Genomic DNA, 18,622 nt, shown 5'->3' with positions numbered 1-18,622 from the left:
GTGGCCCTGCAGGGGAGTTGAAGAGTGGAGTCACAACTGATCCCCCCTCTATTCAGAAACATAACTGCTGATGATGCCTATTCAAGTCCTCCCTACTCCAGCTATAGCCCATTCCAGCTCCTGCCTCCTTTCTAGCAATACAGTGCTTAGGACTGCACTTCACTAATCGCAGCAAGCTTCGGCAAGTTCTGGCCTCTCCCCACATGCCCATGGCAGACTGGACAGAGCTCTCTGATATTTACGGGCTGGCACAGGTGCTCAGCAACAAGTAGCAAACATTCCACTGTGCGATAACGGTGGCCATATGGCACAACCGTGCATCTCTAATGTTATTTCCCTTCCCTGTTCACTGGTGCAGAGTGCCCACTGTCCAAGCACTGGCCTGAGTGCTACCAGTGTATCCCTGCATGCAGAAGGAGGGGGTGGGTTCTCACGCTTCACACTAGAAATGACAACTTGAAGCCAGTCTACCCTGGCAAATTTATGGCTGGAGCGCTTCCCTGACATTCGGGTGGGGAATGTGGGCACACCTGCCAACATGTTGCCATGGGCCTGCTTCTGTTAGTTTGGCTTCCAAAGGTGTCCAGTGCTGAGAGTAGAGAGGGTATGCTGGATTATTTTGAGAGAGAGAGTACTGGGGTTATGGGAGGCTATGCTGGATGGGTGGAAGGTATCGAGTGCTGGGGCTTTAGGGAGTTGTGCTGGAGATGGAGTGGTGATAGCATATGGAGCATTGTGGAGGTATGCGTGGTGAGAAAACATCTAAGGAGGGCTTTTGATATTGTTTATAAAATATGGTGTTTATGTTAAATAACTGATAAGCAACCCAATAAATGTAATAGCACTGTAAAAATGCCAACACACTCCAAGTTTTATGTACCCTCAAAGAATCGAGAATAAGCTAGATGATAAACACCCAAATTTACAATTTATAAACTTCTAAACTCAGAAACCCTAATGATAAAATAAATTAAAATATACCATTAACTAGAAAAATAAAATCAACCCCTGTGTAAACTAACTGGTCCATCATTATGATCCTAAAACAATATTTCACAAACAAACATTCCATCACACATCCACCACCAGTAAAATTGCCTCTCTCTCTTTAGAATTTCCAAGCTATTGTAGCAGGTCATCAGGAAAGGTAACTTTTTTTTTTGTCTACTAACACAAGCCAATGGTTTTTACCAACTCTTTCTAATTATGTAGTTTAAAACAGTTTGAATAGCAAAATAATTACATCTGTGTGCATATAGATGTGATTTTCATTTCAGGAGAAAAATATTAAATTAATATTTAAGGTTATTAAGATATTTTACATGCTATGCATTTTATTGTGCACTGCCCGGAATGGGGTGGTTTGTAAGTTGTAAATAAAATTAAATGTGTAGCTTTTCTAGAAGCCTCTCAAAACGTATACTTATTTTTACAATAAATCCTTTAAATCAATAAAGGTCATTGTTGGTATAAATAAATGACACAGCAAATAGTGTATTACTACTGCATTTGATTGCAGGTGAATGATCTACAAAGGAAGATCAAGGACATAACCCGAAAGATGATGGCCGTGATTGCAGAGCTCTCAATGAAGCAAGCAAAGACCATTAAACTTCAGCAAGAAGTGCGAGACAAGGAGCAGTTTGTGGAGGCTTGCTATGCAAGAATTGAGCAAGGTCTGCCACCCAGTGAGGAAACCGAGCAAGAGTGGCTGAGATTACTGCGCAACGAGCGACGTCGCCAGACGGAGTTGGAAGAGAAAATTAAAGTATGTATTCAACATCTGTTCCTTCCACATTTCCCTTACCTTGAAGCACAGCAGGAGTAACCCTTCTGCTCTAGCTAGGATTTAATAAAAGCTCTGTTAAACAGAACATTCCATGTCTCACAGATGTTCAGAGGGAAAGCAACTTAAAAGGTTTCCTCTCTTCCATTAACGGCAGAGTTCAAAATGTGTTACTTAGCTTAGCCAACACGTTACCAATGCATTAATCTGCATGCTACCCGATGGGACCAGATGATAAATTATGCTCAGTTAATCCTCTGTGACAACAGAAAAGGACCACACATTCAATGCTATATATCTAGTTTTACCTGAAATATGCAATTTTCCTAGCATGTAGACAGAAGGACTCAGGACTAGTGGGTTTATGCTCCTCTGCCAGCAGATGGAGACAGAGCAAGCTGACGTCACAGTATATATAGCCCTGCAGTGACCCCAGCCTTCCAGTATTCCCCGTCTCCAGCAGATGGTGGATGTGCACCTCCCTATGGGGATTGCTTCAAGCGTTTTGGAAGGAGAAATTTTAAATTCTAAACTTAGAAAAAGAAAGCCCCACTCTCCTGCAGTGATACTTAAAGGTCCCTCCCCAAGTTTAGAATTCCTGAGATAATTTCCGTGGTCGCTCAGAGGAATGCTCGATGCACCGTACCGACATTTGCTCCTGCTCCTGTTGGGGTTCGGGAATCGGACAGCCTGGTGGGTTGAGCGGCCCCTAGTGGGCTAGGCCCTGCACTTAGGTTTTTTTTCTTGCACACCATGTGGTAGGCCACAGCAGCATTTTCACATGCTCCTGTGCATGCTCTGCTGCCCTCTATAGGCCAATGTGTGCAGTGCATGTGCTCTGCACACGCGTTGTGCACTTGGTTTTTGGGCACACTTTTTACTTTTTCACTGGTCACATGCTTAGCTTGGTGCACAAGTTGTGTGTGTGCCTTGCCACACTTTCTTCTAGGCGCTTATTTTTTGTGCACATTCCCCTTTTGAGTGCGAGCCGTTCAGACACACGTTTACCGCCGTGATGGCGCCAGTAAGCAAGAAGCCTAAGCATCTTCCTATTTGTGTTGCCTGTCATGTTAGGGCTTCTCAGCTGACCTGGCTTCTAACCTGTGTCAGCGCTGCTCAGCCACTCAGGGAGCGTTGTCTTCCTCAGATTTTGCTAAACCTGATTCTTCCCATTCTGATGAAGGGTTGGTCTCGGCCTTGACTGGAGGGATGCCAGACCTTGGTTCTCCCTTGACTGGCTCCTCCTCTGGCGAGGGCAGTTCTGTGGGCTCAACTCCAGTTCCTTATGGACTTGGTCTGGATCCAGCTGCTTTTTCTTGGGTGGGGGTTTTCAAGGCTTAAAAGCCTTTCTTCAGGTGCAGTTCTCCATTTCCCCCATTTCTTCTGACCCTCAACCGGTGGCTCCTCCCTCTTCTAGACCTATGCTCAATTGCTGGAGCTCACCTCTGCTCCCTGGAAGTGTTCCCAACAGGAATCCAGAAGGCACTGATGAGGTTGATCCTGATTCCCTGGAAGATGAGGAAATTCCTCCTGGACTGGAACCATATCAAACTATGTTAAGGATCTTTCATAGAGATGAACTGCTGGCCCTGATTTCCCAGTCCTTGAAACAGCTAGATGTCCCTGGTTCGGATACAATATCAGAGCTGAGGAAGAATCCCATTTTGGTTTCCTTACATAAAGCCTCTTGTTTTTTCCCTGTGATAGATGCCATTCAGGAATTGATTGATCTGGAATGGGATGCCCGGGAGGCAAATTTTAAAGGGGGTCAGATACTGGAAGGCTTGTATCCCCTGGATCCGACCATTAGAGAACATTTGCATTTTCCCAAAGTCGATGCACTGGGATGTAGTGTTTCTAAGTGGATGACTATCCCAGTAGAGGGAGGAGCAGCCTTAAAGGATGCTATTCTTAAGCAAGCCTTTGAGACTGTGGCGATGACTTTACAGATTGCTTCCTGTTGTGCCCTAGTGGTGAGATCTTTGTCTGCTTCTCTCGCAGAAGATTGAGGAGTCTAGAGTGAATTCCAGAGCGGTTATGGAGCCTGCTGCCGCCTTTCTAGCAGACGCAGACTGTGATTTGGTCAGTACCTCAGCCAGAGAAATGGCTTCAGTAATAGAGGCCAGATGTCAACTCTGGTTGCGAAAGTGGTCAAATGATGCAACCTCCGAAGCTATTCTTACTAAGATGCCCTTTAAAGGCTCACTCTTGTTTGAGAGCGAGTTGGAGAAACTGGCCAGTAAGAGGGGCGCGTCTCTGATTCCTCGGTTGCCAGAGGATAAGAAGCAATAACAGTGCCCTTTTGGTATGAAAAGTCATCTCCAGGGTTCCAGGCAGTTTTGTCCTTTCAGCGGACTTGGCCTTTCAGTAGGTCTCAGTCCTTTTGTCCGACAGCCCAAGAGAGGAGCAGGATCAGCTGGCGGACTTTCCCACGCATCCCAATGAAGGTTTGCCGACCCACCTTCCGGAATAGGAGATGGGGGATGTCTCTCTCTCTTTTATCGGAAGTGGGTCAAGATCACGTCGGACCAGTGGGTCCTGGAGGTGATACAAGATCCTTGCCACTCCCCACAGAAGAAGCAGTCAGTGGATTTTATGCTGCAAAGGCTCCTCAGACTGAAGGCTGCGGTTCCGGTGCTCATGTCTCAAGAAAATATGGGGTGATATTCCATATATTTTGTTGGGAAATACAAAAGAGATAGATGCCTGTAGTCTTTTTCAATTCCTTTATTGAAGTGGAGACGTAAAAAATGATATAGCCTGACTCTGGCCAAGTTTCGCCGCATACGACGGCTGCCTCGGGGGCTAAAAAATGAATTATATAAAACATTGTTACAAATAATATAATTGTAAAACAATGAATAGAGAAATTAATAAATACAAAAATAAAAAATTATATGTGAAAAGCTTTTTGACAATGTTCTAAAACGGTGACATATGGAATAATCTATAAAACATCTTAAAAAATCTTCACGGTTGATATGAATATATTAAAATATATTAAATAAATGAAACAATATTGGTATTATATATTAATGCAATCAACAAAATACTTGAAGGACTCTATTACCTTGAATGTACAATCATGGACTCTTGCAGTTAGTATAGCAGTGTTTAAAAAAGGATTGGATAGGTTCTTGGAGGAGAAGTCCATTACCTGCTAATAAGTTCACTTAGAAAATAGCCACTGCCATTAACAATGGTAACATGGAATAGACTTAGTTTTTGCATACTTGCCAGATTCTTATGGCCTGGATTGGCCACTGTTGGAAACAGGATGCTGGGCTTGATGGACCCTTGGTCTGACCCAGTATGGCATTTTCTTATGTTCTTGATTTGGTACAAGTCATGTACTTGTTTGTTAATTGTATTTGTGTATGTCCGATCCGCAACAATATTAGATCTATGAAAGTGTGTAAATGAAAGACTGAAATTAAATAATCAATATTGAAATATTATCAAAGTCAATCCAATGTATATTATAAGAAAACGTGTATAAAAAACAATTGAATCGTATTCATATATAAAGACTAACCTTATCGTTTATACAGTTAGTCTTAATCTTATAAATACGAGGTATCTAATAGCTCCTGGATTCAATAATTACACTGATCATATCATGCCACTGATGTCACTAATACTCCTGATGTAAAAATAAATAAATAAGTTAATTAATAATTGAATCTTCATGTGAGACTCAAATTAATGTAAATGAGTTGAGTGAAATGAATAAAAAATGAAATTCAATAAAAAAAAATTTAACAAAACATTTATATTGTAAATGTTAACAATAGGAAGTGAAAAATTAAATAATTACTGGCAATATGCTTTGTAATATTCAATATTGTGCAATGTGCATTTATTGTGCTATATAATTTTGTATTCTCACAACAAGAGAATGACCATGTGTTGGAGACATGATCATTTATTTTTTGTGTAAATTAAGTGAATAAAATATGTGATTGTCAGTGAATGTGAAAAATGCAAACATATATCAAAATAGCAAAGTCATAGCACATACAAAAAATTAATTAACACGGTGTCTAGTGGATTTCTTATAATAAACAATTTAAAACCAATGCACTCCAGAAAGTTGTTAATTAAGTGAACATGCCTCTAATGCTGTCTTACATTTCTGAATGAAAAATGAAAAAACCCCAGTTGATACGGCAAACAATGAAGTGTAGCCGCTGTATCGATTAGAAAATGTTTTCTTTATGGCAATTCAAAGTATAGATAATAACTGATTATACCGCAGCTTCTTCAAGTTAATACAAACTTGAGTAATCAAATAAATCTATGGGAAAAATAAGTTTCATGAGAAAATGAAAAATGTAAAAAACAATCTGACTGACATCGCTACTTGTGAAATGTTAAAAATATATTTAGGGAAACTTGTATTGTATAAAAAACTTTTATTACTTATTAAATGTATTAAAACATTTACCGTATTTTTCGCTCCATAAGACGCACCTGACCATAAGACGCACCTAGGATTCAGAGGGGGAAAATTAAAAAAAATAAATAAATTGTGCTAAACCGGCTCTGCGTCTGGGCGTCTTATGGAGCAAATTAGGGGAGTGCATAGCTTTTTTTTTTTCTCCTCATTTTGTTTTCGGGTCTGGGGAGGGCCATTTCGGTCCACTCGCCAGATCAGAAAACTTTTTTCTCTGGGAACCCCTCCCCCCCCCAAAAAAAAACCCCATCCCACACTTTAAATTAACAACCCCCACCCTCCTGACCCCCCCCCCAAGACCTGCCGACTTAATTTACCGCAACCCCCTACCCTCCTGACCCTGCCTACCTACTGCTACCTTATTGACTGACTATTTAAAAATGCAAACAGTCTAACTTGTTTATTCACTGCCTTTCTGACTATTAAAGGCACAAACACAGTTCTGGTTACACAAACACAGTTCTGGTTACCTATTTTTAATCATGTTTTTAATCAAGTTTTTTGCTAGTCTGTCCACATTTGCTTTTGAAGAGAATACTGGCAGGCTAAGGTCACTGCAGGGCTATATAAACCCAAAGGTAGGTGCTAATTTCTTCGGGCACCAGGAAAGTGCACAGAAGAGCAGTAAAAACTGCTTTTCTGTGCACCCTCCAACTTAATATCATGGCGATATTAAGTCGGAGGTCCCGAAAGTTTCATCAGCACGGCTGCGTGCTGCTACGCATGGTCCATGATAACCTGGAAGCTCCGCCCCTCTCACACTGACGTCTCCGGGCCGGCACATAGCGTGGGAAAATAGGCATTTAAACCCAAGCTCTCAGCACAGCAAATACTTCGGCTACAGGCTTGCTTGTACTGGTGCGTTCTTGGTTGCTGTCTCTTCCTCTGTTCCTGCTGTCTTGCTGCCTGCCCTGAACCCGGACTGTTTGGATCTGCTGGCTTGCTGCCTACCCTGATCCCAGACTGGCATTTGGATCTGCTGTCTCGCTGCCTGCCCCGATTCCAGACTGTCGTGGAGTATTGTCTCATTGCTGGCCTCTGATCTGGACAACAGTCAGGGTTCGTTCCTCACTGCCACTCTACTCAAGGTAGGCGGTTACTCTACTACTAGGGTCCAAACTAGGGATGTGAATCGGATCCGATATCGGATCCGATTCTGGTTCCGATTCACATCTCTATAGATGTGAATCGGATCCGATATCGGATGTGAATCGGATCCAATATCGGATCCGATTCACATCCCTAGTCCAAACCACTGTTGGAGGTATAACAGTTAGCCGAGGCCACGGACCTGGTAGACCTAACTGCACTTCAGGCCATCCCCGGTCTTGCAACGCGATTGCAACAGCAGCAAAGAGTATTGGATCAGGTCACAGGAGTTTTGGAGAGATTAGCGGCACTGATGGACGCCTTGGCTATTGCTGCTCTTCCAACTCCTCCACCACAAGCCTCCGTACTATGTCTGCCACCTCCTCCCCGTTTTAACGGAAACCCAAAACTGTGCCAGGGATTTTTAAATCAATGTAAAATGCACTTCTCGTTACAAGCTCCCTTGTTTCCTTCAGATAAAACAAAAGTAACATTTATTCTCTCGCTCCTGGAAGGAACAGCATTAGCATGGGCCTCCCCCTTATGGGAATGTGATGATCCCCTATTGAGTAACCTGGAATAATTTCCAATTTGGGTTTTGATGAAACTGGCCGATCAACTTCTGCTGCAACTGAGCTTCTTCAAATACGGCAGGGTACTAGGATAATGGGCGAGTATGCAGATTGGTTGGTTCCGAATCTCCCCAGAATAGCGTCAATTATGTCGTCAGCAGAATCTTTGTCTATATTCGGCAGGAACCGGACATTTTGCTAAAACTTGTCCGCTATTAAGATGCGCATCGAAAACGCGCATCTTGTCCGCCATTGGATGCGCATCGAAAACGCGCATCCAATGGCGGGCTAACAGTGCACTCTGGAGTGCACTGTACTGTATCGGGGGGGAGAGGCGAGTTTGCCGAATGTTAGCCACAAGAACTTACAATAGCTGAAACAACTGCCATGTAATAACCTTTATATAGAAGAAGGATCCCCCAAGCACAGATCCTCCCCTCTCCCAAGATATTTCAGATACTCATAGACTCTCTGACTGCAGGGCACTAGTGGGCTACCACATACATATATCCATACATACACAAACACACACTCCATCCATATACAGTTCTCCCCTCCCTTCATTGTACTCAATAGAAACCCTGAAGCCAGTCTCTCAGATCCTCAGTCAAGATGAACATCCCTGATGGCTCAGCGAAGAAGTGATTTCTTATTTCTTCACCAGTTAGGGAACACCCATTTTCAACCAAGGCCTCCCGGAGCTGGCAAGGACCACATCCATTCAATCTTATAGTAAATAGGGAGACAGATAGTATTCCAGGTCAGGAAAGATGCAAGCACAATCAGTTCTGCAGTCTATAATGGGTTCAAGACTGTATCACTCTTTGCTACCAACTGGGATCGCTCATAATTCGTAAAGCAGTGAAGGAAAAAACTTGCAAATCAAAAACAACCAATGCAAGAAAGAACAATCAGCCATTCGAACAGGCTAACACCGACCCACTGTGTTCCAAAGTAGATGACCAAAAATTAAAATAAATTGTATGTTTGCCATCCTCAGAACAATAACATCTTAGGGGTGTGAAGTCGTTTCTTGGCAGGCAACCCCAAAAAAGTAATCCTGCCTTGACTCAATGCAATCCAGAGATGACTTGGACGGCTGCCTCAGCAGAGACAAAAGGTTTCTGTCTGTATGCACAGTAGCACGAACTAAAAGGATACCAGGTTGACTCTCAACCAGGATAAGGTAAATGAAAAAACTGGTTGCAGTGGATCAGATGAAAACAGCCAGGCTATAAGACATTTCGTCCCAGGAGTAACGATGTTACACAAAGTAATTAGTCATGGACGTTTATCAATGAATGCCTGCGCCTCTCGGGGAGGATTTTAAAAGGGTTACGCGCGTAACCCTTAAAAAACCCCTCTGCACACGCCAAGCCTATTTTGCAAGGCTCGGCAGCACGCACAAGCCCCAGGACGCACATAAGTCCCAGGGCTTTGCTAGGGGGGCGTGTCAGGTGTGGCGCGATGTTCAGGGCGTTCCGGGGAGGCATAGCCGAGGCCTCCGGACCAGCCCCTGGCTCGGGTGATGGCACGCCAGTGGGCCACCGGCGCGCAAGAGTTACGCCTGCTTCGGGCAAGCGTAACTTTTGCGATAAAGGTGGGGGGGGGGTAGATAGGGCTGGGGGGGTGGGTTAGGGAGGGGAGGGGAAAGTGGGGGGAGGCGGAAGGAAAGTTCCCTCCGAGGCCGCTCCGATTTCAGAGTGGCCTTGGAGGGAACGGGCAGCATGCGCAGGGCGCGGCGCGCACAAGGGCCTTGCACACGCCGATCCCGGATTTTAAAAGATACGCGTGCGCTTTTTTTTTTTTTTTTTTTTAAATATACCCCCTCAAGTTGAGGAGAGCAGCTGAGATTCCCCATTGTGGAAGACCCTCAGCCTTGCCAGGAATTGCAGAGAAAGCTTTAGCCCATATTGATAGAGCTATGTACAGTAAGGGGTGAATTCTCTGCATGCCACTTGGACCTTGCTTGAAAAGTCTGGGGAAAATCAGCAATTTGGCCTTCTTGAATATTAACTCTTTTTTATTGCGGTAGGCTAGGAGAATTTTTGTCTTATCCATATAATTCAGATAGTGAACAATAACCTGACGAGGCCTTTTTCTGATCCGGTCCTTCTTGCCCCCAACCTGTGAGCGCATTTGACCAATACTGACCTGTTCATAATGTTGTGCTGCAGTTGTTCCAGAATCGATTTCTCACAGTTACATTATCTCTTCCCCATGTACAGACTCAGGGACTCCCACAATCTGCCAAGTTATTCCATCGGCTGCAGTTTTCAATGTCCTCGAGCTTGTCCTCGAGAGACCTGTTCTTCCTCCCAAGCTCAACCGCACCGGATTCAATAACTGCCTTATGTTTCTCGTGCTCGGAGAGCTTACCTTGCACACCATTCATCGTGGTCGCATAAGCCTCTACCTTGTCCCATATCTTGTCAACGGAGGACTATGTGCACTGGAGCTGATCCACAAGAGCAGTCGACACAACCTGGGTGAGATCTTTCACGACCACCTCAGATAGGCCTTCCATCATCGGGCCTTCTGGAGCCATCTTGTCTTCACCTCCGGTAATTTTCTCCAGACCACTACGCTTAGAACGCCCAGCCAACACCACTCAACTAGATCTGAACTCCTCAGTGTTAGTTCACTGCAGGTTTAGGATGAGGATTTTCCTTTTTTTTTTTTTTTTTTAAATTGCAGTGTTAAAATGCAGCTTTATCAAGGAAACCCTACCAGCTCCTAGGTAGCGAGAGAGAGAAGCATGCAGTCAGGCTGACAACATGGACACGCCACAAACAGTTTCTAATTCCGTTACAATATCTCTCAAAGATATTGAACAGAACTGGCCCCTGGATCAATCATGGAGGCACTCCACTAATCACCTTTCTTTCCTCAGAATGAATTCCATTTACTATTACCCTCTGTCATCTATTACTCCACAGTTTCTATTCTAGTCCATCTTAGGACCTGCTCCCAGAATGTTTAGTTTATTTATGAGCCTCCTTTGGAGGACAGTATCAAATGTTTTCAATGGCTCTAGAGGTTAGAAGAATGGGCTGAGAACCAGGGAAACAAGGTTCAAATCCTACTTCCACCACAGACTCTCCTTAGGAAAGTCACTTTATCTCCCATTGCCTCGGATAACCATTTAGATTATAAGCTTTTTGGGCAGAGTCTCATTGTACCTGAATTCTAATAATGCTGTTCTCCACCTTGAGCAGCATTTACAAAGGGGGGCTACAAATCCAAAAATTACTACTTCTACAAATAAAATGGTCCATGGATATTAGACTGGCCTTTTCTTTGGAAACAGAGTATTGAGTTTTCAATCAGGCCTAAAAATGAAAATCATTCTCCTGTTCTGGGACGTTTCATCTGGTGGGAGGTTTCTAGATAATCCATGAAGAAAAGTCTTTATGCAGCGATGCTGAGCCAACACAGCTTTTGAGCAAACCTCAATCCTTGTTTGCTGTGTCACAGGTTTACTCATTGGACCCAAATTTACTAAATCATATCAATCTACTGTTTTAAAGATAAGTACCTAGCTACAAATAGTTTAATGTGCTATAAAGCTGTAAGTATAAAGACCATGAAAGAATCATAGCATAAACACTTTCAGTGGAAGAATTCTTGCCGGAACCTTGGAACATAAATCTTTGTTCTTTTTGGCAGAATACAAAGAGTTCTAAATTGAAATCATGAATGTCACAAACACATTTTGCAGAAAATACCTAGCAAATCAAACCAAACTTGCATTATGCATGCTCAGTACTAATGATTTAGAGTTGGCAAGAACTATTTGGGGAAATAAAGAGAATAAAATTAGGATTAATAAATTGTGCATATAAGAGGATTTTTAAACCGATGATTGTTAAATCTTTATATGCCAAGTTGCTTGTGCAAGTAGGTATGTTGGAAATTTGGAAGTCTTTTCCTCTTTATACACAAAAACGTTTTCCCTGTTAAACCAGCATATTTAAGTATTTTAAGTGAAGCTTTTTCCTTTTGTTTATTTAAAGCATATAATCTGTAACTTCTTCCATGCTGTTTAAGTAGCATATTTAATCTTGCAGTCTCAGAGAGAGACTATTATTAGTCTCTGAATAAACATAGAGAAGCAAAGCTCAACAACTCCATGTATGGTAATATCAGTTGAGGTCTCTACCGGCCAACAGTTACTATTTACTGAGTTGATTAGAGAGAAGCATGGCCGAAATGGGAAAAGACACATAGATGCTGATATTTTTTGTTTTCATTAAGATTTTTATTAATCAGTTTTCCAAATATATTATGTAATGTGTTCTTTTTGTAGTCTGAGTTCAACAACATAGATTCTGATTTTAAACAAGTTGGTTAGTCTGACACATTATCTTTTCAGCAAATCAAAAGCATCTTTTTTTTTCCCTCCACAGAAAGCTGAAGAAGAAGAACACTACACCCTGGCAAATGGGATATACACCACAGCCGAACAGCGACCCAATGCATACATTCCTGACGATGCAACGGCACTACCTCTGCCACACCCCTATGGGGCTTTAGCTCCTTTCAAGCCCAGTGAACCTGGCACAAATATGAGGCACATAAGGAAACCAGTTGTGAAACCAATTGAAATTTGAATGGGCAACTCTGCATTATTCTAAATAATGGAGTTTGCTTGTAACCAAGTACTGCACACCCCCAAAAATCTAGCTTTTAATAATGCACTTTTTGTTACACTATTTGATTTAGTAAACATCTACTGCAATCAGATTAGAAAATATACAAGTAGGAAACACTGTGGTTACTTATGCTTTTGCTTTTAAATAAATCCAAAAACTTAACTGGGAGAATGTTCCCATCACCAAAATGTAATCCAATACTTAAAAAGCCATGCAGTGAAAATAGTACTGTCACATAGTAATAATAAATATTTCAGTTACTTGTTTGTTTACAGTGTTTATTTTTGAAATTACAGGTCAAAATAATTATAATTTATTATCAACCAGGTTATCTGAGAATTTATGAATTTTTACTAAAAAAAAAAAAAAAACACACCAAAAAAACTAGGTTACAGAGTGTTAATGGAACTTCCCCGGATTTTTGGGATGTAAGGATTTCAAGGGTGTGATATATTCATGCCGCTTCATAGGTTATTTCTATTCCAGTTACTGACCAATCAAATGTTTTCAGTCACCTTGGCTCAGTCAGGTCAAATAGAAGAGAAACCAGCGACAGAAAAAAAGGACCTATGATTTTCTACAGGCAAAGGGCACACATACAGGAGCCTCTTCTGGCCTTAGTCACTATGTCTCACTTTTCATAGCTTCTAGTTGCCCTTTGCAGGTCTTCCATTTGGCCAGGACACCTTAAGAGTAAATTGAACCATTCTCTAATGGGAGACAGAGAAAGCAAAAGGGTATGAGATGGACAGAGAGTGAATTGGGTGAAGCTTATAGGCATGGTCAGTGCTTTTTATGGATAAAAAGGTGCAGGCACTCACATGCAAGGCCCTCCTTAGTTGTGGGATGGGAAGGGGCAACCATCCAAGACCCTGCCTCCTGCAACTGGCCACAGAGCCCATGAAATGGCAGCAATACACCCAACCCTAGAACGTCAATACACCTTCTACTGGGAACACAGAACTAGCCAGACTGCTACAGATCACTACACAGAAACTATGCATTAGAATAGAACAGACAACTGTCACATGGTAGGAGTAATGGACAGCCGGCGCCATCTTTAAAAATGGCGCGGGCCATCCAGTGCTCCTACCATGTGACAGGGGCCAGCCAATGGCACGGATACCCTGTCACATGCTAAGGGCAAAGGGCCAACGGCGCCATTTTGATTAGTGGCAGCTGACGGCCCGAGAAGTGGGAGATCGCTCCCGGGACCCCCGCTGGACCACCAGGTACTTTAAAAAAGTTTTGTGGGGGGGGGGGGGGATTAGAAAGAAATTTAAACGGTCGGGGTGTTTTTTTGTTGTTTTTTTTAAATCAGCACGAGACAGCCGATTTAAACGGGTAAAAGCCGCAGGAACGAAGATTTCCCGCGGTTTTTACCCAAACCCGATACCAGAAACAAGTCCGGGACTGATTCACATCCCTAATAAACACTAAACTGGCTGAAAATACAAATAAGGCTGTGCATATAACCTAGAAATAAAATCTAACGTGCATTCATAGCTTAATCTGCAGTTCAAGATGAAATGGATGTTTTCCCTGCTGCTACAGTATAGCACAACTCAAATTATTCCTCTAGTCCTATTTGAAAAGATAATCAACTCAGGTAATGTTTAAAAACTATTAGTTTCCAACAATGTGGTCTTTCCATTACTAGTAGAAAAATTCGGTTTGTTTAATGTTCTTACTTCTGATAAACAAGGGCTGTGTTTACATTTTACCTGCGCTGAAAACAAATTGTTAACACAGTTCCAAGGAATTTAAGCAGTCTGGATGTTTACCAGTTTTTCCTGGGCAGCAGATTTCTTCCTTCATTTACGGATCACAGCTTAAAACAGGCTAAACAGCAGCTCAGTTCTGACTAAACAGAACATAAGTAGAACTTGAGTAAAACTCTAATTGCATTTAACTGTCTTTGGCTGAGATTCAGTTCTGAAAATGTAATCAATAACCATGTCAGTGTCTCAGCATTCAATGAGTTGTTGGGGAATGATGCCCTCTGTCTGAACTTTAAATGTTCAAGGAGTCTTTTTAATTACAGCCTGACATACCAAAGTTTTCCATCACTAGGGCTTCCAATTACTTGCTTTAGGAATTCTACTTTCAGCTGTACAGAAATCTCCCAAAACAGTGTGTATGTGTTTTGAGTTCTAATATTTGCTTTTAAAAATGGTATTATTTTAAGTTCCAGAAGCAAGATGATACTTTCAGCAGTAGATATATGTGGAACTGTTCAAGCTTCTAAAAAAACCCCCCAAAAAACTTTAACTCTACTGGATTCTTTCACCATCTGAACAACTCATATGCACCATACGTTCAGTGTAAAACTGAGACAGGGAGACCAAAAAGGTTATTTTCAAAAAAGATATCTCTGTGAGCTCAGAAGGCCTATTATAAAACTGCCTGCCCGATACGCAGGTGACCTTAGCCTCATATAGCCTGCTTGCGCACAAGTTTACCCACAGTGTGTCCCTGGGGAATAGGCTTGGGTGGGGATGGTATTTGCTTGTACAACTTCTGTGTTTCTAAAAAAAAATTACATGCTGAAATTTGTTCAGAAAACCTCTGTACAGAAATCAGCAGCTGTAAAATTTGTGCAGGGAGTTTTTGGTGGGATCGTTTTCAAAGGAAAAGTAAATTACGTATGCATGCACTTTTCCTGTGAAACCTAGCGTCACTTATGCACGTATTTGAATGAAAGTTTAGGCAGGCTGTTCCAAAATTACCACCCACCCCCCAACAAGTATATACAACTCGGGGGTGCAAACTCCTGTGCTCTTTGAAAGCTACAAACAGGTCTGATGTTCAGGTTACCAAAAAATGCTGATTAACCACAAACAAGAATTGCTATATATGAATAAATCTAATCTGTATTTATTGTAGATAGCCTGAAATACTGACTTGTTTGTGAACTATAAGGCCCATGAGTTTGCCATTCTGTAGCATTAGCCATTAATGCCAACCAAATAGCTTGGAATAACTTACTGGCTTAGAAGAGCAATGATAAATCTATCATATCCTACAGAAAATACATATTTAAAAATAATTAAAAACTGTTCTGCTCGCTTTAACTGTGAGATTGTTGATTGTTCTGTTCCTGCTTGTAAGCTAGTGATATCACAGGAGGACTACAAGCCCCTATAATCCTGTAGTCTTGTTCTTGGCTCTTTATGGTCACATTTCAGGCTCCCACTGATTCTGGGCCCTTCCTATTGGCTCCGATTCTGGTTCATGTCTGCTGGGAAGCTTTCAATGTGCATGTATGCTTCTGAGAGAAAGAAGAAAGAAGCAAGCTGCCTCTCATCTCTCCTGTTCCTTGAAAAGGCATTTCCTTTTTACCATACACATATATACACTAAGTGTACTTACATCTCCAGTACAATTCCTACAACAGCTATTTCAACTTTAGAGTCAGTGCTCTGAACCTGAGATCAACCTCTCCTCTTCCTTCCCGCTCAAGACTGCACCCAGTAAGTTATGAGTTTTGATTACCTATTAGAATAAAACACTGTTGGAATTTAGACAAGGTGTCTTCATTGAAGATTCAGTATCTGGTTTAGTTGAATGATTAGCAGTGCATGAGTGCTGTGAGATCATTGACAGTAAAATGGAAGGCAAAATAAATCAAAGTCTAAGAAGATTCAGGACAGATACATCACCAAAGAAATAATTCAATTAAAGATTGTATGTGTGAACATAACTGAGAACTATGAGGGCTTATTAAAAACAGACTGCAAGAATCATAAAGAGTGCATGGCCATTGATCCAACTGCCTACCGCAAGAAATTGTTACTTGGAAACATATTGAGCTCCCAGCTCAGCTCAGGCTGCAGAACATTGTTACAGAATTTCAAGTGTCTGTAACTCAGAAGCAATTAAAGTAGAAGTCTATGCATAATGCATGCTCAACTAAAAGAATGCAAGCTTAACTAGCTCTAAGCCAGCTCCCAGTTACAAACCAGTTGGGGTATAAAGAATAATATGCGCATCCTGCACCACCAAGCGACCCGCACCCTCCCTTCACATTAAAGACACACATACAATAAAACAAACAAACAACTATTGGAATCAAATTAGCCACAGCTTTGACACCTTATACATGTACCAGAGCGAAACAATATTAACATTTAACTTGTCGCCACATGAGCATCCACCACGCCCCCAGCAAGATGTTTACCCTAGGCTACCCAGCTTGAAGGCATCCAGCAGTATCCCACTGCTACTGTTTGACGTGCCCACTAAGTCCCAGCAAGATGTCCACACAAATGTGACTAATCGCAGCCACACCTTCTGCCTAGATGATGAATGATCAGTCCCCAGGCCAATCCATTCAAGGAACCAACTAGAAGTATGCTCAGCAACACTGCCCAAACATAAATCCAGCTGTGACAAATATAAGAAAAATACAGAACTCCACAAAGCACCACAGGGAGAGGGGGAGGGAACCTGCAAGACAAGAAGAGAGAGGGGAGAAAAGTACAGGCTTGTGGACCCATGCTCTTATATCCCCAATCTCACATGCCAGAAAACGGAGCCAGAATTCCCAGTGCAGACAACCAAAGCACAGGAAAACCTTGCATGCTTTGAATGCTCCAATGGGAAACTGAGACTACCCCCATGTGATCACCCTCTCATCTCCCCTTGATCCAGAACCCCTGGTGATGCATTCTGCAGAGGCAGGGCCCATATTGTCATGGGCAAACCCAGATCTGTCCAGGTCTGCCCAGTCATTAGCTGAGGTGTGCATTTTGTTTGTAAAAGGCTCCTAGCAAACGATAATCCACCACCTCTCACCAGGTTAGAAATCATTCTGGCATATAGCTAAGTTTTACACACTAGCTACAAAACTCAGAAGAAGCTTTTAAACTATGGCTCAATCTAATATAGAGGACACTGAGGGTGGATATAGGCAGGGGCGGATTGGCCTATCGGGGGATCGGGCTTCCACCGGTGGGCCGGTCTAGCTGGTCACGTGGTCTCAACCGCGTGGCTCTTCCTCAGCATCTCCCAGCCAGCCCCCGCGGGAGACCAAGCCGGCAGGGGCCGAAGAAATGAAGATGGGAGCCTCCCAGCCAGCCCACGCTGGAGACCAAGCCGGCGGGGGCCGAATAAATTAAAATAGAGGCCGCCGGCGGCGGAGGCCAAAGAAAAGAAGATGGGCGCCTCCCAGCCAGCCTCAAGCGGGGGCTGGCTGGGCAGCGCCCATCTTCTTTTCTTCGGCCTCCAACGCCGGCGGCCTCTATTTTAATTTATTCGGCCCCCGCTGGAGACCAAGCCGGGGGGCCGAAGAAATTAAAATCGAGGCCCCTGCTGAACAGCTGGTCTCCGGCGGCGGTTAGCAGCACCAGTGTTCACTTCTTCGGCCCCCACCGGCCTCGATTTTAATTTCTTCGGCCCCTGCCGAAGAAGTAAACACCGGTGCTGCTAACTGCCGCCGGATACCAGCTGTTCAGCTGGGGGCCTTAGATCGGAAGGGTGTTTCTGTGTGAATGTGAGTGTTATGTATGTGGGAAAGGAATCTGCCATTTAAAAAAAAAAAAATGAAATGTGATAATACATATACCTCAACTTTTGTGCTGGTAGCGCAACTTTTGAAAAGTTGGATGAAAGATGAAATTACTGAATTTTAAGCATCCCTCTTCTGGAAAATAAGATTTAGCAAAGTGGGTAGAGACAAATACTAAAGTAAAAAAAAAATAAAAATGTAAAATATTCATCTCAGCAAAATCACAAATTTAAGATACTGATGCCAGGTGGGTTTTTTTTTTTGGTTTTTTTTTTTTTAAGTATAATTTAAGCATGAAGACTAGAATAGTTCCAATCTGAAACGGTTTTGCTATTTTTTTTAAACCTTTAGAAAATGTATATTTTTAAATGACTAAGACAGGAATCTTCCCATTTAAAAGTGAAGTTGACTAAGGATGTCTTTCGGTTCCATATCTTCCACATGAATAATCATAAGACTGATAGTTTTAAGAAAGACACTTGCTTTATTGCCTGAAAGCGTAAAACAAGAGAAGCTGTACGGTGTGGTAGATGTCCCTTGGGAGGACAGAACCTG

General features: G+C 42.5%; 1 protein-coding gene across 1 annotated transcript in view; it reads left to right on the top strand.

Annotated features, from left to right (window-relative positions):
• CCDC146 (coiled-coil domain containing 146) overlaps window positions 1-12,816 on the top strand; it is a 393,451-nt gene extending 380,635 nt beyond the window's left edge. Inside the window, exons 18-19 of the mRNA XM_029617030.1 lie at window positions 1,520-1,768; window positions 12,313-12,816. Of these exons, the coding sequence (XP_029472890.1) occupies window positions 1,520-1,768; window positions 12,313-12,516 (453 nt within the window). The 3' untranslated portion in view covers window positions 12,517-12,816. The remainder of the gene's footprint in view (window positions 1-1,519; window positions 1,769-12,312) is intronic.
• Window positions 12,817-18,622: the final 5,806 nt, after the last annotated feature.

This window comes from Rhinatrema bivittatum, chromosome 9, assembly GCF_901001135.1.
Source record: "Rhinatrema bivittatum chromosome 9, aRhiBiv1.1, whole genome shotgun sequence".
Lineage (NCBI taxonomy): Eukaryota > Metazoa > Chordata > Amphibia > Gymnophiona > Rhinatrematidae > Rhinatrema > Rhinatrema bivittatum.
The sequence above is the reverse complement of the archived record's forward strand: the minus strand, read 5'-3'. Positions and strand labels throughout refer to the sequence as shown.